Source organism: Colletotrichum orchidophilum (genome assembly GCF_001831195.1).
Source record: "Colletotrichum orchidophilum strain IMI 309357 chromosome Unknown Scaffold_22.1, whole genome shotgun sequence".
Lineage (NCBI taxonomy): Eukaryota > Fungi > Ascomycota > Sordariomycetes > Glomerellales > Glomerellaceae > Colletotrichum > Colletotrichum orchidophilum.
In genome coordinates this window covers 151061-178588 of record NW_019172978.1, presented here as the reverse complement: position 1 = coordinate 178588, position 27528 = coordinate 151061, and the positions used below count along the sequence as shown (strand labels likewise).

Here is a 27528-nt window from a genome sequence, read left to right as displayed (position 1 = left end):
TCGTCGGACCCGATCTGCCCCTCATAGGATCGGTCGCCTCCGAAGTTGCGATAGGTTCCACAAGTGCACGTAGTTTGTTCTGCTTCCGTTTCGTCTCGTCTTTGCGGGGAGGTGGAGGGGCTCTTATTGTCCGCCCCCCTATTCTCGTGTGAGAGGATGGACGGTAGGATGGGCAGCGATGAACGGGCTACCGGAGGAATTGTTGGGGATGGATGTTAAAATCAGGCAATCGTCCATCAAAACACCAAGTTGGGAAAGGTTGAGGACGGATGGCGGCATCGCTGAACGTAAAGCGGAAACCAGAAGTCAAAATATAAAGATGAGGTTGAGTTTCTTCCTTAACTTGTATTCATTCACGTTGGTGTCCATATGTAGTGTACATGTAATTCAAGCCCTGTACAGGATGAAGAAACTGGATATTGCGATTGAGCCTTTCTTTCATGTCATCCGAAGACGGAATACCAATCATTTGGCGTCGAGCTACATTCTGCGTTGTTTTACCGTCCTGCGTTTGTAGCCCTACCTTCACTATATCCGCAACCGCCCGATCATGACGTTGATATACACTTTTCGAGACTATGAGGTAAACCCCACGAATACCATCAAGGGCGGGCTCGTACGTACATATACCACTGATGAAAACCCAATCATGAGTATCGGTGGAAACAAATTTCCTATTCGTTCAATGTGAGTGAGAGCCTTTTTGTTCCGGGTACGTTGTCGACGTCTTGAACCTCCTTTAATGTTACGCAGACACAATCTTACCGTGCTCAGGCTGTTGGGGTACAGAGGCTCCCGTTCGATGACTCATATGTACACTCGCTTTCTACTTGTCCGCGTGGGATCAGGCTAAAGCTCATAACCTCGGGTCAGCTCTGGGAGGGGTGGTTTGTATTCCGTGGAAAGGCCGCATAGCATGTCACTCTCCAAGCAGCATGTTCATGGCCGAGGCATCCGTTCCCTTGATATGTACAGAATACAAACAAGCGGTCTAGTTTCTTTTGGCATTGAGACGGATAGTGACCGCGGGGTAGGAGAAAGCGATTCTCCGCCACGGCTGCCCGCCCTGATGTACTCTTCTGCCGGGGCTTAGGAGGAAGCCGTAATCTCATTCCAAATCATAAAGTCACCAATGCAAATGAAATAATCAAGGGCACCAGCATCATCTACCCAAGTGACGTGTCTGCCACGAAATCTTGTGTATTACCAAAAACCATCGCATTGCTTCCCTACCATGACCCAAAACCGGGGCTGAAGCTCCCCGTTACAGCGCATCATTTTTACCCTTATCACGCTAAACTCAGGTTTCTTGGTGATCTCCCATGGTCAAACCGCCCGAATAGGATATATCCACGAGACTAGTCGCTTTCATCCCCGTCAAGCGCCTCATCAACCTCACTGCCCTCACCCTCCTTCGTCTCCAATGCGTCCTGCACCTCCTCGCTGCTCCCTCCCTCTTCCTCGTCATCGTCATCCTCCTCTTCTTCTTCTTCATCCTCTTCCGCTTCTTCGTCTTCGTCTTCGTCTTCTTCGGCGTCCTCCTCGGGCTCCGTCTCTGCGTCATCGGCCTCTTCATCAACAGGCATGGCCGACTCGTCCACACGGGCCTTCTTTGTGCGTGGGGCTGTGTCTGATGATGCTGCGGTCATGACGCTGTCGTCGGGATTGGAGAGGAGGGATGCATCTGCGGATGCTGTGCCTTCTGCCCCGGCCGCAGAAGCGCCCTTTTTAGCGGCGACCTTGTTGCGGTAGTTGATGCGTTTTGCATTTTGGATTTGGGTATATTCTGAGATGGAAGTCAGAGGTGTTTGATGCTTCATATCATTGTTTAGTGCAGATGAGTGAGACGTAGTGGGCAAGACAATGATTGTTGATTTGTGAAATTGACCTTGGACGGCGACAATGAGAGAACAATTGGGTAGACTCACTGGCGAATTCCTGTTCCAGTGGCTCCCGGAGGAAACCGAACTCGATATCATCCAGAGCCTTGAAGACGTCTTCAGCACTGACGGTCTTTTTGCCGGCATTTTGTGTGATTTCATTGGCACTGGGGATCACGACGAGGGTTAGCTTCATAAGTAGTGGACAAAGATGGCCTTTGCTCTCGAGGGAAACATTGCTCCTCGTCCGGACAAAGAATCTAGCAGGAAGCAGGTGGATTCAACGCACTGAGAGGCAAGGTAATTGATGAACACAGTTGCGCTCTTGCCCATGGCTAAAACGGCATTGCCCTGGATCTGAGTCTGCGGCGGAAGAACACCCTTTGCCAGCCTGGTAATGATAGACTTGGGCAAGCTGAGATCCTACAGATTACATGAAATTAGTCAACCCAGCACATCTCGCAGCATCCCAACGGTCCCTTACCTCGATGGTGAGAGCATCTCTATCCGCCTTGGCAAGTTTGTCATGCGTCTGACTCTCCTTCTTCTCAGTCGTCACCGGAGTCGGCCTCGCAGCCCCTGCGGCAGAATGAGGCGTCGGCGCGGGCACAATAGACGGGGTCGATGAGGAAGGCTTGGCCGCCGATGCTGAAGACGGGGTGCCGGCGGCGGCTGCGGGTGCCGCCGCGGCCTTGGCCGGTGTGGTGGAGGCAGGAGGTTCCTCGTCCATGACGATGAAGCGGGCGTTGGACACGTCGCTTCTGCGGCTCGCGTCGCTTTTGCGCGGAGGCATGATTTGTGAGAGCGAGTGGGAGGGTCGAGGTCGAAGCTGAGTCGGGTAAAGAGGCCGGGTGCTAGGAGGTATTTATTGTGGAGAAGATTTGAGGAAATGGAGTTTGTATCCGTAAACCACCCCTGGACGCTTCTCTTTAGCCTGGGTGCCTCAAGGTCTCTTGGTCTTCCATGAAACGGCGAGGTGTTGTTGGAGAAGTGCTCGATCTTACCCTATGCTTGGCCTGGCAAGGTGATTGTTCTATCGTTTTTCGTCGGCTGTATGGCGAGATTGTGAAGTTTTCCATGCGCAGGGAAGATGCGATAATCGTCTCCGGATGAGCCCTTGTCCTCAGTGTCGGGTCGAGGAACAAGGGAATACTCCAATTCGTAAACCCGATGAAAAGGGATCAATTGGGGTCTCTAAAGTAGTCGATCACAACCTTGTCGATATGTCACAGATGAGGCCTACTTGTTGTCCTTCGAGAAGGGAGATGAGACTCTCTGAGCGGTGGGCAGGACAACGAGTGGTTTAGGTGCGCTGTGGTCGTTAGGCAGCGCGTCTTGCGCTCCATTGGACGCGATCCGGACCCGCTTTTCGGGCGTGGGCGCGTTAAGTGCGTCTGTCATTTTCTTAGTTCAATTGCTTCACTCACTCGCTGGTCTCACCCATTACTCTTAACCCATTGCACTCACTCACCCACTCACTCATTTATTACGCCTCACTGCCCACAGTTTGCACTTACTCTACTTACTCAGAGTGAGCTTCGACATATCAAGCTCCCCATGGACTCAGACGGCTGATTCTTCACTTCATCCTACATTTTGAATTGTGTTGACCACGATCAGGTTCAGTGAATACTTACTTATCCTACTTCATGCCGCCATCCAAGCCTAAAAATGGTTTCTTGTACGTGCAATTGAGTTGAGGCTGTAGTACGAGGGTAGCTCAGAACAGTAGGGGGCATAATCACAACACGTGCTCCTCGACTTTCCCAACTTTGTGCAACGCACTTGGAGCGCATCGCCGTCCACCCCCAAGCGGACCACCAACGCACAACCGTTCCCCGATCCTCCTTCTTACACCCATAATTTACCTCCCGCAACCCCGTCCTCGACTCGGTCTCACATGATTCGAGGCCCATTTTCTCCTCATTCTCTCTCCCTCTGCCCAGGGATCCAGAACTCACACCACCCAAGATTCGCCTCCTCCGTCGCCCCTTGCTCCCATCTTCTCTCCCCGCAAACATCCGAATTAAATCGTGAACCCGCAGATATGACACGTGGAGACGCGTCCGCGGAGAAAACACTCCAGAAATTTCAACCGAGGGCAAATCCACACAAAACGTCATGACAGATGAAAGAAAACGGGGAGACGCAGAGACAAAAAAGTAAGAAACATCCGAGGGATGAGCAGCCAAACCCCGACGATGCCGTGATGGCCTGCTGCCAACGAATGGAGATCCCAATCCGGCGTGGAGACAATCGACCAAGAGATCGAATGAAGAGTGTTCGATTCCGCCTGTTATACATCCATTCTAGGTAGGAAATGATGAACAGACTGACTACATACACCCCAGCTTCTTTACGATCATCCATCATTGGTCACCTACTTAAGTCTGACGAGAAAAAACAGGCCTATATGTGTATTTGTCAGTGCGAGGAAAATGCCTGAGCCAGTTGTTTGCAATCCGCGGCGACGAGACTTCTTCCCGTTGCCCTCGGCCTCTTTCTCGCGTCGTCCCCGATACCACTTTCTTCACAGCCACTCGGCGGGGAAGAAGGCATCATGTTTCACCTTTTCCGCCTGCCATCGTGCCCGTCATCCTGGGATGGCAGGTGTCGCAACGTGGCCAACGCTGTGGGGAGGAGGGCGCACGGGAAGGAAGAAGAAGAACAAGAAACCAGAGCATACGACACCAGAGTGTCAGCGAAACCTTGGCCATGGAATCTTGCTTTCCTTCCCATCGCCTCCCTTTCCGCCCGTCGCCCGCCAGTCAGTGATGTGTCGGTATAATTCTTTTGGCCCTTTCTCCGTCCAAGTTGCCATGGTGGGAGCACACACCCCATGCTCCTTGTTCCGCGTTTCACCAGCGATTCTTGGGTGAGTTTGGTCACCTTGGTGTTGTCAGCAGCGTGGTCGACGTGAGGGTTGCCGCCTAAACATGGGATGATGGGTACCACGCTCTGCTCTACCGTTCGCGCACGCAAGAAGTTTCCTTTCTTGCGTTTGTGTTTTGTCATGAACTTCACAGCCGCGTTGGGCTAAGGGCTCAACTTGCCACTGACCCGATTCACCCTCAGTCCCATACCTACGCACTGCGCCAGTCACCGCGAGAACTAGATTGTAGCACTTTGTACATTGCTTGATTTGAATTTGTTTCAGGGCTCACTTAGGTTACCCAGAGAAGTGTTTGAAGACTATGATAGAAAAATGGCTGCGTCGCAGCTGTAGTAGATTGTTTGCCATGTGGGTATATCCGTCACCATTCCAAAATGTGGAGTTCAATCATTCGTGATTCCGATAGACCACCGTCGACGGGAAAAGATGTCGTTTCAGACATCGAAGCTTCTTGCCAAAGTTGGCAATTATGAAGCGATGGGGTGCTCGCTCAATCAAGAGGAACATGAGAGGGGAGTTGGGTCGCATTAGATACGTCCGCCGACTCTTCCGCCACTACAAAAGAGTGCATGGCGAAAAAAGCTCGAAGAGTGATGGTGGCGGTAGGGGTTGGGAGCCATGAATTTCCATTCTGAGTTTGATACGGCTGGCCTCACCCACCACCATCACCACCCCTTGTGACGGTGTTAAGCCACATGGGAGTTGAGATATGCCGCCATCCATCGGGGCATGAAACAAAAGTCCCGCGCCATACCACACCCCGCACTTTCTCCAGTCCCGCGGGGAGAGCGCAAGGGCTGAACCCAATGAGGTAGTGTAGCGTGTGCCGTGCTCCTGTCGTCCGCAGGGTTCGTTGCCAAGATTTCCTGCAATATTCGTAAAAGATTGGTTGTGAGAAAAAGCTCGGCGTTGAGAGATATCTCCTCGGCCGGCGTAGATTCGTAAAACGTGACCTCAACCTACGGCAAGGCCAATTTCCGATTGCCGAAGAAAAGGGCGTGGGGAGAGGCCACCCATGCGGTATTCTTCGTCAAGTGATAGCCTGGGAGGGTGAGAAGGTGACGAGTAAACACGCTGGTGCTTGCCGTCCGAGTGTGCCGAGGAAGGCATGCGGAAGTAAGTGTCCACCGATGGACGGGGAGACAGTTCCGTATCAGTGTGATATCCGTACCAGTGTTCGCGTAGACTACCGACACTTGCGCTGCTGCGAGAGCTGCGATGCCTTCCACGACGGGGAGACGGCAACTTGGAGAGCCTGGAGTTCTGTCGCTTGGGAGATGGGAGGAAGGCGAGGTCACCCTCGACGGTGTCGTCAGTGAGACCAACGCGGGCATTTGGGGCTCGTGCGAGAACGGGAGTTTGAGGTATTTCAATACTCTTCTTGTCCATGCTCCGCTTGTGATATAGAGAGCGTGGTGGGGTCGTATCCGTAGAAGGGCGCGGCTGGTATTGGTTTTGGTTTTGGTACACGATCACGCTGGCCGGTTTGCGAATGGGACCTGCCGAGTCATGCTTGTCCACGACAACGGTCGTGCATTTCTCGATTGTCCGGCAGGCTTTCCAAGACTCAATCTCCTCATCGTCGATCGGGCTGTTGCCCCTACGGCTGAAGGGGAGGCGGCCACGGCGATATCGATGGCAAAAAAAGATAGTTCCGATGATGATGATAATGACTGCAAGCACAGAGAGCACAGTGCTCAGGGCGATGACAAGGCCCCGGTTGCTCTCGATGCCCTGCGATGTGTTGCCGCTCATGGCGCCGTGCTGGTCCGTCAAAGAAGTTGAGCTTGGTGCAGCTGGCGCCGGGGGGTTTGGGGGTCTGCTGCCAGCATCAGTCGACTGAGCAGGTGGCGGCGACGTGGTCTGTGGAGTTGACGTCGGCGGCGGAGCTACAACAATAATAGCTGTAGTTGAGCTTGATTGGGGAAGCTCGGGCGTCGAACTTAGTCGTGGAAGCGGCTGAGGAAAGATGGGCGGGGCTACACTCGGCTGGGAAAAAACTGGTGGTGGAAACGAGCGGACCGGGATTGGAGAAGACGAGACTGGATGCACTGGAGTTCGCGAGGTTGAGAGAACGGGACTTGAACCGGGCGTTATTGTTGACCTTCGAGCTTCAACCGAGGTGGTGGAGGCAGGGGGAGGCGGGGCCGATGGTGCGTTGGTCTCCGGAGACGGAGGCGGAGGCGGAGGCAGTGGGTGTTCCTCTGGCGGAGGGGGAGGTGGAGGGGGCTCCTGATTTGGAGGGTTCTCCGGGACCTGAGGGTTTTCCGAAGGAGGAGGAGGCGGTGGCGGTTCCTCGTTATAGGCAGGTGCTGTGAGATTGTGTTAGCTCTTCGTCCAAGTCGTCTTAGTCATGTGAGAGCAAAACGGAAAGGCAATGTCCGAAGGTGTCCAAAAGGTCAGTAGAAGTGAGACGGGGTTCGTGTGAAATCGTTGGTGTATCAAAATGGGCACATGGATGAAGGCAGAGCAGGCTGAGTGTTCAGTGACGAGGGTTGAGCCAGATCACACCTCCATTGTTGGTGTTGTTTGGATCCCTGTTGTTCGTCCCGGGCCCGAGGACAGGCGCAAAATCGGTTCCGGTGCGCAGGGTGTCGAGCCCGGGTGTCGTCGCGGGGACATTCGGTACGCCTTCTCTGCCTGTTCCCTTCTTGCTCTTGCCCTTGCTCTCGCCTTTTTCTTGTCTTTCCTCTTCATTTTCGATGTCACCGGTGTCGTCTCTTGGGGCCAGGGCTCTGGTCGGTAGTGACAGGCCTGAGAACCAGACCACAGCCGAGAGAAGCTTCGTCGTCGACATAATCCCGTATTATACGCGGTTTCGGTGTGAATGGGCCAGTCCGATATAATATATAGAACGACCCGGTGTTCGGTTTACAAGCCAAGATTCAGGTGTTGCCCAGCGCCATGGACAACTTGCACCTCTAGGCTTTTGGGTTCTTCCGTCATGGAACCAAATAGGCAAACAGACATACAAAGAAAATAAGATGTTATAGGAAAGGGGGAACAAACAGTTTCGTGGTTGAGTGACCTCGGCACCAGGTCAGGATGACAGACAGGCTAGAGATCAAGTTCGACGACTCCGAGATTGACGTTGGGAGCCGGCTGATTCTGGATTCCTTCAAGAAAGGGAAGGAGAAGTATTGGAGACGAGAGAGGCTCGCGGAGACCGAAAAGAGAAGGTAGTGGGCGGCTACCCTGGGTTATGTATATAGCTGGCTGTATACCAGCCATTTAGGTGTGAGAAACGCAGAAGAGAGCACCTGGTTCCTTGGATGCGGCACTTACGGCAGTACTGACATGGGAACGATGTAGAGATTGACGGGCGGTGGCACCTTGGGCCACCTCTGCAGCCACGCACACACGATGTGCGGATACACCACGCACTCAGACATGTACACACACTTGGTGCATACAGCGAGGAAGAGTGTGCTTGTAGAGAGACAGGGTAGGGATAAGCTGTACAACCGTGCACCCGCTTGGGAACGAGGGCATGTGAATAATCCCGCAAGGGTACTATGGGCCTTTCCGGGGGGGTGGCCATGATCCATGATGCAGCCAGGTGGATGTCGAGATCCTCAGGTGTGGTGTGCGCGTGTGTAGGAGGAGGAGGAGGCGGCGAGAAGCTGAGAGCGAGTAAGCGTGTGTTAGTGAGTGTGTGTGTGAGTGAGAGAAAGGACGATGGTGGTCAGGTGCGGGTTCCTGTGCCTAGTGTGGTGGTGTCTGTGGTCAACAGAAATCGTCCGTGACGAGTGGGGCGAAACGAACGAACCGAGCTGCACACAACGCATCCGGTTCAAGACAGTGGAGAGGTGGATCTGGGTGGAGCGTTCGGAGGTTGAGTTGTGTGTCGGGGTCCATGAGCAAGGGGGGAGGGGTGAGGACAAGACAAGACGAGCGCGGCGAGGGCTTGGCTTCTGAGCGGTAGAATTGAGATTTACTAGGTATGTAGAGAGGCAGAGAGAGGGAACACACACTCAGGAACAGGAACAGGGGTCAGACGAGGGAAAGGAGGGTGTGTGTGTCTGGTGTGCATGGCGTCCTGCGGTACCTGAGCGTCTGCGGGTAGCCATTGGAGGACGTTGTGGTGTTTCTAAAATTCGACTTGGCTGGACAGGACTGGCTAGACTGGTATAGGCGGTGTTGGTCTTGGTGTCGTTGCTGATGTCGGCGTACCGGCGTGCCGGCATTGGCTTTGGTGTTGGTGGTGGATCAGATAGAATGGAAGAGCAGGTGAGCGACGGGAAGAACAGAGGATCAAAGCGGGATCGGGAGAAGGCTGGGAATAGTAACGTGGGCGACAAGACTTGGACCTTCTTCCCCTAGTCTCTCAGGTCAGGCACGGAAGCTTACCTTACGTCAGGTCAAGTCCGGTCAGGTACGGACACACACGCACACACACATGCACCAGACATGCACCACACATACTATGTACAGAGAGACTATATGGGCCATCAAGGCAGTAGTTTGTGTGTGTTGTTTCTCAATCTGTCTGTCTGCGTGGATTGGTTGCACAAGGGCCTTGGGGATGCCGATGACGAGAACGAGGTGGGATGGCAGAAGGGAAGAATAGAGAGAGTTTGAGTCGAAACAAACGCCCGAGGATGAGCTGAGCTGACAGCAATCGAGCATTTGCATCGTAATCAACGACGAGGCCACGGATGCAGCACGGCTGTCACAATCGCCGGATCATGACGACGTGGGGGAGTCGGGACCGGGAGAGACAGGGCTTGTTTGCCGGGTCGACCAAGACACCGAGCAATCCTCTCGGAGGTTTTTCTGTCCTTGTACAGTCACAGGCAACCCGGGCAGCCTAAACAGCCTCATCTTAATTACTCTGACCAGTGATTTGTTTCGACCTCCAGACAACATGGGGGGCATTGAGCAGGATTGATGTGATGCTGCCCAAGCTGCGTTGCCTGCCAGCGGATTCTGTGGCCTGGATGGTGCCATGTGGTTCTGCGCAGATCTCCGACCTTACCTATACCTAGGCTCGTGGCCGTTTATGGGGGCCAAGGAGGACCCAGGAACAGCAAGGCATAGGAATGGCGTTGAAGCACGACGGCGAATAAGCATCGAGAAGCCCTCTTCCACCAGACGGAGCTAAAGTAGAGCCACGATACGGATAAGCTGTGGCAGGCTGGCTGGGTGGTTGAGTTGGTTTGTATCCGTATGTGAGGCATGAACATCTTTTCCCACCATCTTCTTCCACAGAGGCAACATGGAGGATAGACAACTGCCTAGCCGGCAAGCTGCAGGCGGGGCTATTGAAAGGAACGAAGGAAAAGAAACCATGCCAGGTGTGGGTTTACGGATACCTTGGGTGCTCTGGCTCTGACTGCTGTGTACCATAATAATGCTGGGATCGTAAGGGCCTCGGGATTAACTGAGGGACCCCCCCCTCAGTCCCATTCCATTGAGGTGCAGCACGGAAAAGGTCAGACCCCGGCAACAACGTGAAAAGATAGATCGCGTGCAGATTCCATTACGCAGGCCCTTATGACGGGGGAGGGGGAGAAGAAGGAGGAGAAGGATGGTATGCAACACGCAGCGCAGCAAGCAACAAGCAGCAAGCAACCATCTCTACCTCCATATCGTCGTGTCTTGTTGGATCCCATCCTGCTGCGGGTGTTGCTCGGTCCGGAGATGGGACTCGATTGCTTCTAATTTGGGCGTCTGGCAGCATCTTCGAAACTCAAACGTGCAGACCTTCCATCTCTTTTGCTTCGCGAGGTTTTGACGGCGGAAACAAATAGCAGATATCCAGTCCGACCCGGGAAACCAAGACTTTGCAAATGTGCAACTTGAATAGTTCCATCATGAAGCCAAGGAACCTGACCTCTGGTCTCTGTAAGTCAGCCCGTATGTGTTAAGGTAGATGCCGAGGACGGGACGAGGGACACGGACGCGCCTGCAAAGCACTAGAAAGAAAGAAAGAAAGAAAGCGAGCGGGACGCCCGTGCCGACTGTTGGTGCAAGTGCCAACCAGGAAGTCTACCGCGTCTAACAGCAATCCAAGTACAATGTACGGACCGTATCTGTGAGGTGGTAAGGTACCTAGGTGGGCAGGTAAGGTTGGGTTAGGTGAGGCGTGGAGGGGCAAGTGGCAAGAGCGTTGAACAAGGATAAGGCACCTTACCTCCGTACGTCCCTTATTAGTAATGGGCACGTACTCACGGTGATCCACCCGGTCTGGACGTCTCCTGTCCGGTCCTCTCCTATGCCATCTTCCTCCGCCGCCAACCACCCTCGAATGACATGGCTGAATAACCTCACCGTCAACAATCAATCAAGCGTCAATCAATTTTCACCCATCAACGCCCAAAGAGTAGAGTGACTCGCTACAGTCATCGTTCCTAGTCTACCACAGACCTCACCCTCGACCTTTCAGTACCCGTTATTTTCAATTCGTGTACCTATATTTACGTACACGTAACATCCGGTTCCGGTACGACGAAGAACGGCCGTGCCAAAGCCTGCGAAAACGTACCTGTCGCGCGCTACCTCAGGAAGGTCGAGAGTTGCTGGGCCTTTTCCCGACCAAGCTAGAGCAATCCAAAGTCCAAACTACACTAATTCGTCTTAGCCACCTACCGTCCGCTAAGGGCCAGTGAGGGAGGGAGGGCAAAACTACAGCTGGGTGTGGTCAAGCCAGATGCCATTTGGCGCACAGTTCCCGACTGCGACTGCGACTGCCACTCTGCAAAACTTCGAGTGCAATTGCAACCGCCCTGGCCTTTTCAAAGCTCGCTCCAATGCTGTCCACGTTGGCACTGAAGTACGGATGTGACGGTGATGCGATCTCAGCGCTCAATCCATGGATCCTCTCTGCGGCCCTCCACTCGCTTCCATGCAAGCAATTTGTCCATTGCGGGGGGGGCTTGTCTGAACCTCCGCATCCTTGCAGCGCGTAGCCCGCACCACTGGTTAGGCCTGTCGCAGCCATCTGACGAGACACAACGTCGATGACAGCTCGTGCCGTGGTGCTTTGTCCGCAATGGGTGCCGCGCAGCCACCCAGCCATCTCGCCGGCTTTCTCTGCTATCTTGAGAATCTCTAGCTGCACATGTGCAGCGCTCGTCCTGCAATGCATAAGACTGGCATGCATGGCCCTGCCTATCGTTTGCGATGGCCCATCTCTCAGCCCGAGGCCGTGCTATAGAACCTCATAATCGGCGAGCAGCGGTAGCGGGGCCTGGAGCTACTCCATCGTGAACTATTCAGGAAACGAAGCCGGCCGAGAGCCAGGGCCGAGTTGGCGCTGTGAACGAAACTTCACACCAGAATTTTGTGACCGGTCATCTCTGGCGCCGGCCGCTGCCAACTTGGGACGCCCAAGTCAACGTAGCCCAGGTCCCCCACGTCTTGTACCCGAAGCGGTGAGCGAGTCAAGAAGCCTTGCTGGCTTGCCATCGCCACACCACGCCAACCGACGACACTAGACTCGAGAATTCGCCCGAACGTTGGGCCTGGAATCGGGATGCCCTGGGAACGGGATGGGATGGCACTCAACATTGATAATTGTGGTGTGTACCACTTGCAGCAAATGCGACCGTTTCGCCGTGCCGGCTCAATGGACACCCGAAATGTCCTTCCTTCATCTTCAATCTGCCGAAAAACCTTGATCTTCGTCTATTCCACTCCAGCTCGGTCTGCGGTCTGCGGTCTGCGGTCTGCTCTGGCCAGGCCGGGAGAGACGCGAGGCAGCAGAGGGGGAGGGATGGGGGACAACGCAGCGCGGGGAAATCAGCACTACACTACGCAGCGAGACACCCTACTATGCCGTATAGTCCAATTAGATATTTCGTCCTCGCTCTGAGGAGCTGCGCTGAAACGACCCGCCGTTCTTCGTCGTGGTTGCCAGTGATTGGCCGGGTGCCACCACTATCAGGCCTCCTGATCAGGTCTCTGCAAGGGGCGAGACGGATTGAAAGCGGGCGTTATTCACCCAAAAACTCGAACTTGGAATTGGGAACCTCTGGTGCCGATGGAGCCTTGAATAATCCTGGCCTACTGCGGACGACGTCTCGATCGAGTAACTGTCCACACCAGGCCGCGCACTGCTTCTCCTCTGCCCCGGTCTCCTAGACTTGTCCTCGAACGATCGTGGCTTCAGCGTTTTGTACGCAGTCCGGCGTGCCAGAGTCAGCAAGAATTCGGGTCGGTCACAATCAGTGACGAATGAGCGTCAAAATGAGAACAACCGGCTGCCAGATAAAATTTCGCATCAAACCCTCGATGTTGATGCCGTGGTACAACAAGCGGTTCATGTCACCAACCCTGTGGCGAAGCAGCCAACCCAAGCTCCAGCACCCAGTCACGATACTCGCACCCGCGCCGTTTAATGAAGCTCTCCGGTGGGTGCTGATATATCACTTCTTCGTCCGTGCACTTTTGGCCATCGTCATCTTTCCGAATACCCATACGGATACTCATTCAGAAGAATGATTGACTAGGTCCTCTTTTGGCAACAACTATCCGCTGCTAGCCATTTTCGGAACAAGACTTGGCCGCATCTGCGAGCCTTGATTGACAGAGAGTATTCCTCAATGGTTCAGACCGCCGGCGACAGGGCTCTCTTCTGGTCTGATGTTGGGCGTCACACTTGACGGCAAGCATTCAAGCCTGTTTCTATAACACTGTGATCAACAGCATGTGCAGGCAGTATGCAATCACTTCCGCGCTCTGAAATGTACAAGAAGCTGCGGGCGTCGAGCAGTGTGGACGAAAATGCGCCACCCTCCCTCCTTAGAGGCTACCCGTTGGAACTTGGAGCAGTTTCCGTTCAGAATAAACGACGACGACCCGAACGAAGCTAGCCTGTTTGCCTCGCCTCCTCTCGAGCCGGACCAGGGCCGATCCGTCTTTAGTCACTAGGATCTTGCGGTACCAGCAAGCAAGGGAGTCCAGGAACAACCTCGTATACCGCGTTAATGGATTTGGAGCCATATTCATGGCGTATTTGTCCCATTCTCAGCTTTGCAAATACTTTGGCGAGTTATATTCTCGTGTTCAGAGGCATAGCTTGTCCTGCCCGAGACACAGCAGGCTGACACTGGGCGGCAAAGGTGGTTACGGTTACTTATCAATGAACCCTCCTTCTCGGCCAAGTTCCCCGAAAATTTTCTTATTTTTCAATCCTCTCCGTTGATTTCTCGTTGTCTCAGCGTAGCTGTCTAGTCTCTTGTACACTTGGATGCTCCTCCCATCGTCTACCATGATTACCCCTGGTACCTTGCATACCGAGATGCAGCCAGCACTGACTGGCACACAGACCTCGAGGCTTTGACCATGATCTGTCCCCACTGCGTCTTCCCATAGGCCGGATGGAGTGAAGGGATTGGCTGATCTTGCGCCGTTGGCCGTTGGTGTTGCGGTTTTTTTCTTCCTTCTTCGCTTGTTCCATCTATCGACCTACCCTTGCGATTAGATGGGTGGTCATGATGATGCCGAGCCCGGAAGAGACAAGTCCACTTTTTGACACCAGACTATCGTACATGAGCACACATACCACCGAAAGATGGAGGGCCAGATGACGAGGTTCATCAAGCCATTCGCTATCGAGAGAAGCCACCGCCCGGACAGGAGTGGTGAGCTGCGTCGCATACAATGTGCCCCGCAAACGCCACCAGAGCAGCAGACCAGTGTGGTTGATACCTAGTCAGTCTTCTCCAACAAATCGAGGCGGCGAGGTGGCGTATCGACGTGCTTGCTTTACCTGGAAGAGGATAACGAGCCCGTTAAAAGCTGACCCGTTGGGTAGGGTGAACGGCAATCAGCCATGATCGCCAGATAGTCAAGGCCATTGCTGGAACAGGACTAATTATTACGTGTACTTTACTTGGGACCTTTGGCCGAAACCATTCAAAGTATAGCATTCCTAGAGTTCGCAGGCCATGCCGCTTCTCCCTCAGCTCCAACCTCGCCGCCTACCTAGCGCGCCTAAACGCACTTGCCGCCGTTGACGGCGTTGAGTTTGCCAAGATCGCATCCTGATGGCGGCACACTTGAAGGAGCTCTTGTTAGTGGCCCTTTTTACCCCCCTCCTCTCCTCGGAGGGACAGGTTTGACAAACCCCAGGCTTCTTCCACTCCTACTTATCGCCCTCCGTCACGTCAAACCCGACAACGTGTTACTCGTCTGCAGGTCGGACTGCATCGAGCGTGGTTCAGTCGCGGGAAATTTCTAGTCCGAACCAGGCCAAGTCTAGACTCTGTCGGAACAAGTTTCGAATCCATTCGGTGTCAGTGGCCGACTTCGCGCCTGGTGTCACCTCGCCCACACCTGCCAAGGAATCTACCCCTCCTTCCGCGACAAAGTGGTTCATGACCCGTTCAGCCCTTTGATCGATGATTGAACCAAAAGTGCCGTCGAAAAACACCCCTACGATGTCAAGTTTCACTCGGGCGCTATCGCAGCCATCGAGGAACGCGCAAACGGGTGAAGAAACAGGCATCATGCCTTCTTAGTCGCAATCTGCCACACATGGGTTGAAGATTTGGAGGCTGGAGGCTGTTCGTTTGTCAACCGACCCTCATCAATATGAGGAGCCCTCGACGCCATTTCCAAACCGCACTAACACCAGGCCCGCTACTTGGCACCACCACCACCACCACCACCACCACCAGGACCTGCCAGGTACCAGGAAGAGCACCTTGAGGCCATCGTTAGCGGGCTTTCGAGCCATCTGCTGACCATTTTGCGGCTTGGAGGGTGGATAACTCGATAATGATGGTGTGCAGCAACGCCAATTCACCGCTCTTTCACCGGGCCTCGATTCGTCGTCGTCGTCTCAAACTTCATCTTATTTGCTTTCTCCCTGCGTTAGTTTTCCTCTCATCCGGTCGTCATCGTGGTCCGGCCCAGCTAGGGAGGGGAGATGCTGCAGAGTTACTGCAAGGTACCGGACATATCTTGGTTTTCTGTCCGACGGATCGCTACGCCTAGCTTTGAACTTTGCTCACCCATCACGAGTTGGACGACACCAGACCGGGATACCGAATATTTGGCCGCGGATGAGTGATTCTAAAAGTCTTCCGTTTGCTGCGTTGCGATGTAGCCCAGCGCTTTGACCCCTCTTGACCCCTCTCGGGGCGTAACATAATGACTTGCATGAGCATGTCTACGGGGAGCAGCTGTTCTCCAGTTACGCTCGCATTACATCGAGCCCCATTTCGAGATCGACATGATGCAGGGAAAACACTACGAACCAAGATATCATTGTCTATTCCTGTCAGGCCTCGCAACACGGTTGTGAAGCATTCGTGGGTTTAGCAAAACTTCCCTAAACCCTATTTTCGGCGACGTAGTTTTAAGACGATCTGCTCAGAAAATAACCAGGATGCTCCCTGTAAGTTAAAGCTCGACGTACGGATATACCAAACGAGTAAGTGGTGGATAATGTTAGGGTAACAAACCATTCTACCCATCGCCTTTGACGGGCAACTCTGTCTCAACTTCTGCGCTTCTAAAAACACCCATGACTGCTCACCGCTTCTTTTTCAGTGTGCGACGACGACGACGACTCGATCTTGAATACGAACCTCCAGGCAAGGTCCTATCTAATTGTAATTGATCGCAAAAGCACGTGCAGCATAGCGCTTGCAACGGCGTTACCCACGGACTATCGTTGTCTGCGATGCTCTCTGAAATCGACTTTCACGGGCCGTCCGCGTGGTTGGCGATCATTCTCCCGAGGCCAGCGCCGGCGTGGCGGTAGATCCGGTGTTTCCGATCTTATCCACGTGCCTTGGATTGAACGACTGCTCCCTTTTAGTCTTCAAACCACGACGCTTCCGAGTGGTGACAGCACGTCTGCCAGTGCCATTTCTGGTCACGGATTGATGAAAGTTGCTCAAGCACTCGAAAGCTAGCAATTCATCTTACAAATCTGAACGGCATACGCTATTTTCGTCTCTGTGCTTCATCATCCTACGATAACCAGAAGCCAGCTAGTATGCGCACAGCGACCCATGGGTCAATGCTTGCCGTCCCGCAAAGTCCATTTTCACCGCCGGTGAGAGGCTTGATTGCAGATCTGTCTCAAAGAAAAAAAAAGAAAAAGAAGAAAAAAAAAAGAGAAGGAAAAAAAAGGGCCAGCCATGTCACTTGTGATCTGGATGCAGGACCCCGTGCGGGATGGGAAGCAGGCGCTTAGGGAGGCGGTCGATCTAGCGTGTGCGGGTTCTACATGTAAGATGTAATGTCTCAGTCGAACTTGTCTGCATCATGCAATTGGGCTCAGGAGTTTCTGACTCGGCAAAGTGTCTGGCAGTGCCTGCTCTGGCATTACTAGATCATCTTGAACGCCGCTGACTCGGATGGAGAGGGTCACAGTGGTTGCTTATCAAGCTTCTCTCCTTTGCTGATGACGATGCCGTTGTGAAGCTAAGGATCCTGCAAACCGCGGCCAAATATGCGTTATGATAAGCACAAGGAAAATGAACGATGAGATCGCTCTCATCTGACTGTTCACACCCTTGGAGTGCAGCATGCTATTCGCTCTTCTTCATCCGTATGTTTCTGGGTACCGCGCTGTCAAGTAGACATGATGCCTGCCTCCCAGGAGCATGCTGGATCATGTTTCGGTGGTCTCTGCGCTCTTCGACATAGCAGAGACTGCAAAATGTTGCACTCTTCAGTGCTCGTCTAAACAATGATGGAATAGCTTTGAGGTCGGGGAGGGGATATCTTACGAACAGAGAGAAAGACTCCTGGTTCTGGCCTCTTAGTACATGCTACGTGTTAATATGTGGTTTTCTGTCTATCAGTTTTCCTTAGAAAGCGTAATGCTTCGTCGTCAACGACACCAGATGTTCAACCCAAAGGCCATGGCCCCCCGCCAGACTCCAGTTAAGTCTTCAGATGAGGCTGTTGAGGGGCACCCAGAGCAGGATGATCCTCGAGGCCCTGACAACCTACTCAAGGACTCTAAACGGCGCCTCCGGGAAATCTTGGCACGGCAGCTGGGACACGGCATCGCGGATCTCCGCGAATTTTCAGCCCCGAATCGCTTGTCAACCGTGGGCCAGCGTTGAGTCACCTTTCCTGGGGCCGTTCGGTTATCAGGAGCTCCAGGTCCCCGTCTTTGACTTTCTGTCAAGAATGAAGTATTTTATTCGGAGTGAAATGATCCGAGGCACGAGGGTACAATGAGATCAATATCACTTCCCTCCCATGCCGGCAGTGATCATCTTGAGAAACCATGGACAAATTTATCAATAGACTGAGCGCCACAACAGGAGACCCATGGAACATTCTTTCGACATGTTTGATTCATGGCCATGACCGGTTTTGAACGCCCTCGGGAGAACTCAGGGTAGATTCACCTTTATCCAAAACAGCGACGGTATACAGAAGAAGCTCAAGGCTGCATGACGGATGTCAAGACTCCGCCGCAACAGCCCTTGCCATCTGAAAAGGTCTTATTACGTAGACTTTTGGCTCTGCTCTTTTTCCCTATGCAGCGTCAGCAGCCCGGGTAATTCTGGATCCAGGACAGTTTGTGTCAGTATTACTTCGGACAGATTCCCAAAAGACAAAACAAGGGACGACAAGCTTGTGGTATACAGAGGCCGGTAAGTTGCCTGGCGATGCGAAACCAAGATCTCGCCATGAGGTCGCCTCCCCTGGACGTTTCATATCCTGCGGCATGCAGCCGCACACATCATGTTCTGACATCGTCCCAACGATTGCAGCAAATATGGGACGTGAAAGTCCTTGCGCAGTTGGCAATGGAACATGATGGCGGCAGCTGATCGTGGGATCAAGGAAGAGGAAAAGATGAAGATATGACGTCGGATCCGTCAGCTGTCGACTAGCAGCACTCTGCCACCACCCGGAGGTCGAGCTTGCCGAATTCGGGTTGCCGACTACACCAGCTCGGGCACTTGTCGCAATCTTCAGCCAAGGGCTATTTTTTTTCTTTCAGCTTGAAACCAGACAGAGTCTCCACGCTATGTGGTTTAAAGTTATACTGGCATCGCAGGATATACTGACAGGAAAAGCTAGATGAGTTTCATTTGAAGTCCAAACCTACATCGGGGACCTCCTTTTCGGACGCTCGTGCAGGCACCCCACCTCCCCAGAAAAGTACTTCGTAACGCAAGTCAAGGAAGCCCGCTATGGGGATGTGGCCTGACACATGCAAGCACACGGGGCGTTCCCCAGGTTGTAGTGATTGAGGAGGGACGGGGAACGGCAGCGGGTACTTGAGATGAGTTTGGAGGGCACGACGAGAATAGAAAATAACCCTCTTGTGTGTTTGAACGAGACATCGGGCGATCTTTCCTCCTGCATATTTCCAGCAGTGTACAGCTTGCGGGCAGTACGTGCGCGTTTTAGAGTTGAGAAGAAGTTTGGTTCCAACAAGCTCTTGGTATGTCTGCGAGGCTTTGCCGTACTTGGTTTGTTTTAGGAAACAACTTCACCAAAGCTCTTCGATTCGCGTCAACGAGCAACCCATACGATGGGAGTGTTTGGATACGGAAGGCTGCTTCATCAACGTCGAAGTACTTATCTTCGGTGTCAACTAGGATGGAAGATGACGGCGATTTCCTGATTAAGGAAAAAGCGGGAAGGAAACACATTACGAGACTGGTATGGGTTCATGAGTGCCGAGGGCAGAAGAAACCATCATCGCCGCACTTTCAAAACCCCTCATACGGGCAAAGTCGCCGGCCAGGCCAGGAGTGGATTCGTCTTCGTGATTTCCCACTGGTACATGTGCCAAAATCTGAGCGGATGTTTGGAATCTCCCTATTCTTCGCCCTCTGCATTCTCCCGTGCCTTTCAAGTTCTGTCTGGGGCGCGGCGAGCGGAGCGGACGGGTGCGGAGAGAGGACTGGGCTCTCCACACACGGTTAACCATGAGACTTCGCCGTCCACTCTTGTGCTACTCCTTGTCCTGTGAGACAACGTCGACGAGCCTTACGCTGTTTCCCCCCAGACGGGGGCGGCATGAGTGGGATGTTTCTATTCACCGCTTTTTCTCCGCTCTTCGCTCAGTGATTGTCAAGACGGATGGTTCAAGAAGCCCCGTTTTCCGTGATCAAACGCCGAGGCTTGAAGATGGGAATGCCGGCCGTAGCCCGTCTGGTTTGATACCGAGGGAGCTTGATTCAGAGCTGGGACCCGGGGTTCGGGCAGGCATCGAGGAAGACGTGCCGGCGCCTAAGCGGTTTCGATCCTGGTTTACTTGTTTGAAGATGGAGTCTGTTCAAAGTAGCAGGCTGTACGGCATGCGGAGATGGATGAGCAGCAGCTAGTTTCGGCTGAGAAATGGATGAATTATAATAGCAGCACTCCTTTATTGACTTCAATTACTGTTTGCTTGGATGGATTCATAAAGACGACAGAGAACGTCACGCTTATGCAGATTTTATAATTCAACTTGAAGGTTGAGAGTAACTTTGTGCCCTAAGTGTCTTCTATGGGCATAGCTCGAAGATTTTCTATTTCATTGACATGAGATGATCGGATGGTTTGTGCCGGAGCTTGAACCAGAAAGGCAGCGATCTTTATGTCGTGTCTTAAATATCCTCTTCGCGCCCCTGGAGGAGCCAGAGCTATAACGCAATGAGGAAAATCAAAATATAAAGGGAAAAAAGGAGGCTTTTTATATTTTGCGTCGCCTGGAGGCAGTGTAATACCAGGGACACAGTGGGAAGACGACATATGTCACCCCCTGCCTCCCTCGATGAGACTCACGCCTTCTTTTCGCGGTGCCACCCCGAAACGTAGCGCTGCGGAGAGACGAGCGAGAATTTTGCATGATAGAAAGAGAGAAGACGCAGAGGCTCGTCTTACCGGCGTTAAAAAAATTGTGTTAACCGCTGAAAACAGGTTCGCGATCCCCGTGGGGATGCTTGCCCAGCTGGTTAGACTGGTAAGAACAGATACTTGATCATAGCCTTGTGGCTAAGAGAGCTGAAGAAGAAAAGGAGAAGAGGAATGGTTGAGATGTGCGAGGATTAAGAGGACTTTTATAAAAGGGTGAGAGGCGGTAGTGATGGGTGAACGCGGCGGTGCGGATGAGGCCAAAATTTCGGGGATTCAGGTGAGGCCAAATCTCGGGGTTAGTCAAGTGAGGCCAAATCGTTCAGGCTTGAAGTTTCAGGCAACTGTAACTTGTGGAGTGCCTTCGAATACACTTATTTTCACTAGTATGCGCCAGATAGTCTTCGTCTCCTGGGCCACTTCCGGTTGGGACTACTGGGGCGTCGACTGGCTCGCTGGTTGTCAGACGTATGATGGACTCCGAGAACTGACTGCAAGAAAGCTTGCATCACATGGTAACATTCTACAAGAGCCAATCATGCGTTCATTCTTACCCAGACAGCTTATTGCTGGGCCTGAAAATATGTACATATCAGCGTAGCCGACGAACTCTGTCGAGCACCCATTAAACATGGTATGATCACGAGAACCCCCACTGCCCTGACTTATTTCCACACCACGATTCAATATTTTGCATACACCGTTAGCTGAAGTGAAAATTGATCAGTCAAGCCAATTAACAGAGACCAAAGGAGGCTCGACTCCATGTCGAAACTCGAGGCTTGATGGCTATGCTGTTTAATGAAATACTACCATGGAGTAAAAAAGCCTTGACAAAGTATGATAACTGAGACTTGGATAGATCGGAGAGCAATATAGGTCTTTTGGGTCTCAGATATGTGTCTAGGTACAAGCCCCTCTCAAGTGCACCGGTTCCAAAAGAAAGGACATCAATCGCAAGACAGCGTTTTGACACGATGGTTGGTGCGCAAAGAACACGCCCTTACGGCTTAGACCGAAGCTATGAGCGTGCTGGGATCGCTTCAATGAAGAGGAACATACACAGAAAGTCAGACGGTAGCCAAATGAGAGATGATTAGAGGAAGTGGAGGGATGTCGTCCTCTCTTAGGGTGATCAAACGAAGAAGAAGCTGCCTGCCATTGAATTGGATCCAGCCCCTCATCCTGCCTATATTGCATGCATTTAGTATTTCGCCGATAGAAGAAAGCAACATATCCAATAAGGTATATGCATAAGCTTGAGTGAGTTTTATGAGAAGTGCCACGTTTCCGCAAGATCGACTCGGACTCTGCCGAGGATGCCAGAGCTTGAACGACGTTGAAGACAACCTGGGAAAGGTGGGGCCGTCAATATTCCCGGCCCTCCGGGCCGCCAAAACACGCTGTACGATGCGCTAAATTACTGACGCGTGACGCCATCAAATCCTTACGGGTTCCCACTCACTTTGTCGCGATCCGTCGTTCAACCCATGTCACTTAAAGTGTCGCCCGCAATTTTACTCACCCCTCCACCCGTTGCTTGTATGTAGGATTGGCACTGGACTTGAACTTTATGTTTTCCAAAGGGCCAGTCCATTTTCCAAAGTCGATTCACCACTTCCTCTCCCTATGAATCTATGTCTTCCTCTAGACTGTTCCCACCCTCAGACGCGTCGCGTCAAAGATCGGGAATTCTCACGCCTAGCTCCGACGGATCTCTGAACTCCAAACATGGACTGCCGCCTGCTGCGACGGTGCAGAGAAAGCGCAGTGTCTCGCATGCTATGGAAGACTTGCTGAAGGCTGCAATTGTTGTCAAAGTAGGCTCCAACTCGACTCACTAGGGCACCGCATTGTCTGTCAATGGCTGACATGTCGTTCAGGCGCATCCTACCAGCATCCTCGCGAAGCCATGCACACTGCAGCCGCTGATGCTGCTCCCCCGGGAAGACCTTCCGCTGTCCTGTCTCGACCTCGGCGCACCCCAGGGCGACCTTCCCTATAGTCGTCTTTACGAGTCCTTCGTCAAGATCCTCGACCTCGAAGACCGAGTCGCGGAGAGGCCGAGCCTGCTCCTTGCGCGCAACGATGCCTCCAAGTCGGTCTACGCGCTCGAACGCGCGGCAGTTTCCGGAAAAAATCTCTATACGGTCTGCAAGCTTGGCCCGTGGGCGGACTTGCTGGCCTTGTCTGTGAAGGCTACAGTGGTCGGGAAGCATGTCGAGCAGATGAGGCTTGCAGAGGAGGCGAGAGAGTCTCAGCAAGAGCAGATTATGCCACTTACGACGCCGGGCTTACACAGAGGCCATAAGGAGAGGAGATTAGCGATCGAGGCGCTGCAGCAGTCGATCGTGAGAAAGAGGGGCCGCTCGCAATCCGTATCGACATTCGACGACACGAGGGCAGAAAAGCGGGCGAGGTCTGACGATGATAATCCACGACCGCAAACGCCGAGCGGGATGGGCCAGATGATCGAGCCGAAGTCTGAGCCGACGGAGTGGATCGAGACACATCTGGACGCAGTTGAACCCACGCCGCAGCCCGTTCCCGAGCCTAGTGCTCAGCAGACTGCTGGTGACATTATGGACAACATCAGGGCACAGTATACAGAGGCACTATACAAGTCAATGGTCAGTTTGATCCCCTATGGAAAAGATAGTTGGCTGACATGGAGTCAAAGGGATCTCTGGCGTACTTTGCAAAGGGACCGCTATCTCGAGCCCGTGCCGCTTTCCACCTTGACTGTGACGGCACGATGAATATGAGTGACCTTATAGACTTTCTCAAGAGTCTTGTCATGACAACGGTCCAGATCGACAAAAAGTACCGCGAAGCGATACCAGATCTGATTTCAAAACTGAAGACGCACGTTGACAGTTCTGATGATGGCAGCAAGTCGAAGCGGAAGAAGGCCAAGAGAACGAAGCTGGGCAAGGATGGCATGTACTCTGGCGAGGACGAGCATGTGCGCGCCTGGTGGAACTCGAACAAGCCGGAATTTAGCGACGAGGACGTGACTGTCACACCGGCACAGATTAAGTCCCATGTTTCTCTCCTTAGGACCCGTGAGACGCAGCTACAGATGATCTTGATTTTGGAGATCCTTGCACTGGAGCCTCTGCGGACAGCTGAGGTAGAGGGAGAGAGTCAGCTGCCTGGCCTCTCGAGCGAGGCGGATGGCGAGAAGGCAGCAGAAACTCAACCCAAGAAACGCAGCAAACACAACTTCCCCGTTTTGGTGGATGTCCACGCCGACCGACTCACCATTTGGCAGTCCACTGCTTCTGATGAGTTGAGACTGCTGGAGGGTTCTCAAATAACTGCGGTTAACGGCGGAGATACAACCCTTAGGGCGTCTGCGGACCCCCTAAAGGACTTCTGCACTGATATCATTATGCCTTTGTAAGTTTATGTACACCCAGGAGATGCTTCCTAACTAACATCATCAGCTTCGCTGCTCGATTGCCTGAGATAGGCGACTCCATAAGCCGTAAACTCGGTGGACCCGTCATCATTGCCCCGCCAAAACCCAAGGCGAGGCTCTCTTCGGGTAAATCCAACACGAAACCGGGAGCTGCTGCGAAGCGTCCTTCCAAGCCCTCATCGAAGAACATAGAGAAGGCCCTTTTCAAGGAACAGTCGCGGCGCAGTATTTCTAGAGGTCCCGGTAACGCTATCGCGTTGTTGAGGTCGGCGACCTCTGCGAATATTCCTGGCTTCAAGCGGGAGAATAGCGATCTCGACCGCAAGTCGCCGAGGGACAGGACAGGTCTACTTTCCAGGAGTCAAAGCATGACGGCCTTGGATGACGTCAAGGTCCAGGACAGCAAGGCGCAGAAGAAGGCGCTGGTGGAAGCCGAGCTGAAGGATGCCATCACGGCCATACGTAAACCCAATCGTGACCTGGCGGGCAAGGCCATTGTTGAGGATGCGGCGAAGCGGGTTTCCGGGGGCCTTTCTTCGATTAAGAGTAAGTTTCATCCTCGCTCCTCAACTATCCAGCCGGTTCGCTCATCCTTCGTACAGAATCCAAGAAACCGCCGACTCGGCATCCACTATTTGACTCGGTACAAGTCAAGGTCACGCCTGCCACACATCGCTTCCGTGATGCCTTGGGCGCAGAGTCACAAGGTGCCAGCAATATATCCATTCCGATGTCGAGTATCCCGCCATCTAGCGCATCAAGGATCCCCTCTACTGGACCACGGAGAGGCCACATTGATGTTATGGGCAGCACTCCTTCATCTGCTATACAGGCCACGCCCATCAGGCGTGGAGGACACGAGCCCGCGATCCTGCCTTCGTCACCCTTGATGGCAAGGAAGCCCGCAAGAACCCAGCATCTAAGCGTGCCAGGGAGCGTGATCAGGACGAGAACCGAGCCAATGCGGTCACCATCGCCAGACGTTGGCTTACCGGCAACGCCATGCAAACAACGGACGGTGGATGTTTTGGGAGACGAGGTAGCGGCCACTCCAGTGCGCAAGTCACTCGCGCTGCCCCCGCCACCAGAGGAGGAGAAACCAAAGTCGATTTATGCACGACTTGGTTGGGATGACGACTTTGACGACTTTTAATGATATTTTGTGCACTGCATTGCTATGGCGTGTATAGACTTTCGAGCATACGGATACCCAAGGATTGAAATGTTTGGGATCATGGATTGGAACGTGTGGAATACACTTGATGAACATGGAATAGCATAGCATCGTTTGGAGCCAAGGGTTTGCATCTAGAGGTTGTATCGTTCTTAAAGGCCTGTTGTTGGGAAACATATGAGGGGTTAGAGGGCACAGGGCTGTCTGCCAGCACCCAAACACTTGTTGCGTTCACTCATCCGTCTTTTCCTCCTCTGCCGCTGCCTCTGGCTCCGGTCGCTTTTCTACAAACACGATGGGAAGTTCCCTGACGTCCACGTGCTCCTGCGAGCTGAGGTCGATTACTCTGACGGCCTCAATATTGACGATGCCCTCCTTCAGTGGTAGGAACTTGAGTTCTACGACGTGACACGCACCAGGCGCAAGCGGTCCGACTCTCGTGTCGGCAGTTAGGCAAACCACCTCGGTAGAGTCGACCACCGAGTTGCGCTGCATGGCATGCAGAATATTCTCGTCCAGCACCGCATCCGCGAGCTCTTTTGCGTCCCCAGCCGTCTTGCCTTTCCCGCTCGTCGAGGGAGGGCGCATGAGTCGAACCTCGTTGCGTCTACGTTTCGAGAGCGCCACGAGGGCGAGCTTGCGCGGCGTCACGGCGGGGTTGGCCTTCTCGACACTGCGGTTCACAACGTAGACTGTCCAGGAGAACACCTCTCCCGCGTAGATGGGTTCCGTGGGACCGCAGAAGGTCATGGTGATGCCCAGTTCTGGCAGGGGCGCCTCGACTGTGCGCGTGGCGGCCTCCAACGCGGGGAGGGAATCCGGGCGCATTATTGCCGGGGCTACGAGCGACTGGGCTGCCTCAATACCGGATATGGAGAGCTGGGAGGGGCGGTGGGAGCGCTGGATGGGTTGCATGGGTTGCATTGCTGCGTTGAAGCCCGGGTTGACGGGGAGAGTGAAGTCGAGAGTGGTGGTCCAGGTCATGCTCAAGCGTGGGCAGCAGATGCCGGGGTTCTTCTGCACTACGGCTTCGATGTGGATGTCGAGATCGCGGTTGGGGTTCTTGGAGGGGAGGTCTAGCTGCTGCGGCGACAGGCGATAAAGAAACGTGACGTGGTCGTGAGAAACGCAGGCCATGGGCAGCGTCAAGCCGGCCGGGGAGCTGAGGTCGTCGACGACGCCGCCGTCGGCAACGGAGAGAGCTATGCTGGTGAGTTCGATGGGGCAATCGAAGTACGGGGTGAAGTCCACCTCCAAGAGGGCGATGAGGGCCGGCGACGTGGGCATGGTGTTTGGGCGGGAGAAGCGGACGCGGGTGTGCACGGCAGGGAAGATGCGGGTCCGAAGCTGGGAGAGGCACCGCAGAGGACGGGACGTGTCTTTGGCTTGGGTTACGGGAGCAACGCGGGAGACGCGGAGGGCGGAGAGACGTGGAACCACGCCGCCCAGGCCCGGGTCGTTGGTGAAGGGTTCGAGGAGGTTCAGGCCCGAGGGCGTGCCGGACTGGAGGTAGCCCGCGCCGCCGCCGTTCGTGCGGAAGTTGGGGGAGAGAGGGGTGCCCGAACCAGAGCCCGCCGCCGAGGCCGGTCTGAGGCCGGCAGAGGCTGTGAAGGTTGCAAAGGGGCCTTGCAGGCGGATGCGTGGCCGAGCGAGGAAGACGGGAAGCTTCCATACGGCGTAGATGTGTGGTTCTTTCTTTCGCTTGTCCATAGGGGCGACGGCGTTGTCGTCCTTGTCCTTTGAATCCGAAGCGGGGTCTTCGTCTTCGGGGTCGTCCACGACGATGAACGGGTCCGATGTATCCTCAACGGTGCCCTGGAAGATGACGTCCGTCGAGGGCTTTTCCCGGTCCGGAGCGTGGCTGTTGACGATTTGGGCCTCTACTGAGACGACCAGCCGACTGAAGTGTGATCGGAGTGCCTTTTCATCCATGAGAGGGGTTCTCAGGATGAGTAGCACATTGACGGTCTCATCTGATGGGTGTTAGATGCTGTGAATATGAAAATGAAAATGAATATAAAGTGCTTGGAGATGTACCAAAGAATAGTGTTTCCCTCCTCTTGATGGAATCGAAGAGTGCTTTTGTGTCGTCGACGCCTTGAAACGCCTTCTCGAGATCGAGATTTGTTGCTTCGGGAATTAAGTATGTGAGAAATGCATTCTCGATGAACTCGGTCACCGCGGCGGGCTCCCGTATTTGATCGTCTATGGCCATATTTGGCTATGTTTGTAGTTTCAAATATGGAAGCTCATCTCAGCCATCCACGCATGGCACCAAGGACAGTTCCACAATGGTGTCCTTCTGTTTGCTAAATCAAGGGATCTTATACCAAACTCTCAGCGAGCTCGCAACGTTCTTCCTGAAGACACGAAGACAGAACTT

The 27528-nt window shown here is 53.5% G+C and overlaps 9 protein-coding genes across 9 annotated transcripts; 2 read left to right on the top strand and 7 right to left on the bottom strand.

The window, feature by feature from the left end:
- Nucleotides 1-1358: 1358 nt before the first annotated feature.
- On the bottom strand, nucleotides 1359-2673 carry CORC01_03622 (DNA polymerase epsilon subunit D; the record flags this gene model as incomplete). Its single annotated transcript, XM_022615271.1, has 4 exons — nucleotides 1359-1786; nucleotides 1929-2047; nucleotides 2170-2303; nucleotides 2365-2673. 4 exons carry the CDS (start codon nucleotides 2671-2673, stop codon nucleotides 1359-1361), a joined length of 990 nt encoding a protein of 329 aa, XP_022478197.1.
- Nucleotides 2674-5727: 3054 nt separating this feature from the next.
- CORC01_03621 (uncharacterized protein) lies at nucleotides 5728-7570 on the bottom strand (the record flags this gene model as incomplete). Its single annotated transcript, XM_022615270.1, has 2 exons — nucleotides 5728-7085; nucleotides 7285-7570. The coding sequence occupies 2 exons, from the start codon at nucleotides 7568-7570 to the stop codon at nucleotides 5728-5730; spliced, it is 1644 nt and encodes a 547-aa protein (XP_022478196.1).
- Nucleotides 7571-8286: 716 nt separating this feature from the next.
- CORC01_03620 (uncharacterized protein) lies at nucleotides 8287-8843 on the bottom strand (the record flags this gene model as incomplete). The annotated part of the gene is made up of 3 exons (XM_022615269.1): nucleotides 8287-8396; nucleotides 8543-8687; nucleotides 8814-8843. 3 exons carry the CDS (start codon nucleotides 8841-8843, stop codon nucleotides 8287-8289), a joined length of 285 nt encoding a protein of 94 aa, XP_022478195.1.
- Nucleotides 8844-11416: 2573 nt separating this feature from the next.
- CORC01_03619 (uncharacterized protein) lies at nucleotides 11417-11878 on the bottom strand (the record flags this gene model as incomplete). The annotated part of the gene is made up of 1 exon (XM_022615268.1): nucleotides 11417-11878. One exon carries the CDS (start codon nucleotides 11876-11878, stop codon nucleotides 11417-11419), a length of 462 nt encoding a protein of 153 aa, XP_022478194.1.
- Nucleotides 11879-13933: 2055 nt separating this feature from the next.
- On the bottom strand, nucleotides 13934-14176 carry CORC01_03618 (uncharacterized protein; the record flags this gene model as incomplete). Its single annotated transcript, XM_022615267.1, has 1 exon — nucleotides 13934-14176. One exon carries the CDS (start codon nucleotides 14174-14176, stop codon nucleotides 13934-13936), a length of 243 nt encoding a protein of 80 aa, XP_022478193.1.
- A 2601-nt stretch (nucleotides 14177-16777) lies between these two features.
- Nucleotides 16778-16990, bottom strand: CORC01_03617 (uncharacterized protein; the record flags this gene model as incomplete). Its single annotated transcript, XM_022615266.1, has 1 exon — nucleotides 16778-16990. A coding segment is annotated over one exon (213 nt), but the record flags the coding sequence as incomplete, so codon positions are not given.
- A 592-nt stretch (nucleotides 16991-17582) lies between these two features.
- CORC01_03616 (uncharacterized protein) lies at nucleotides 17583-17807 on the top strand (the record flags this gene model as incomplete). The annotated part of the gene is made up of 1 exon (XM_022615265.1): nucleotides 17583-17807. One exon carries the CDS (start codon nucleotides 17583-17585, stop codon nucleotides 17805-17807), a length of 225 nt encoding a protein of 74 aa, XP_022478191.1.
- A 4377-nt stretch (nucleotides 17808-22184) lies between these two features.
- Nucleotides 22185-25124, top strand: CORC01_03615 (uncharacterized protein; the record flags this gene model as incomplete). The annotated part of the gene is made up of 5 exons (XM_022615264.1): nucleotides 22185-22367; nucleotides 22431-23177; nucleotides 23228-23949; nucleotides 23997-24517; nucleotides 24574-25124. 5 exons carry the CDS (start codon nucleotides 22185-22187, stop codon nucleotides 25122-25124), a joined length of 2724 nt encoding a protein of 907 aa, XP_022478190.1.
- Nucleotides 25125-25376: 252 nt separating this feature from the next.
- CORC01_03614 (uncharacterized protein) lies at nucleotides 25377-27360 on the bottom strand (the record flags this gene model as incomplete). Its single annotated transcript, XM_022615263.1, has 2 exons — nucleotides 25377-27118; nucleotides 27183-27360. The coding sequence occupies 2 exons, from the start codon at nucleotides 27358-27360 to the stop codon at nucleotides 25377-25379; spliced, it is 1920 nt and encodes a 639-aa protein (XP_022478189.1).
- Nucleotides 27361-27528: the final 168 nt, after the last annotated feature.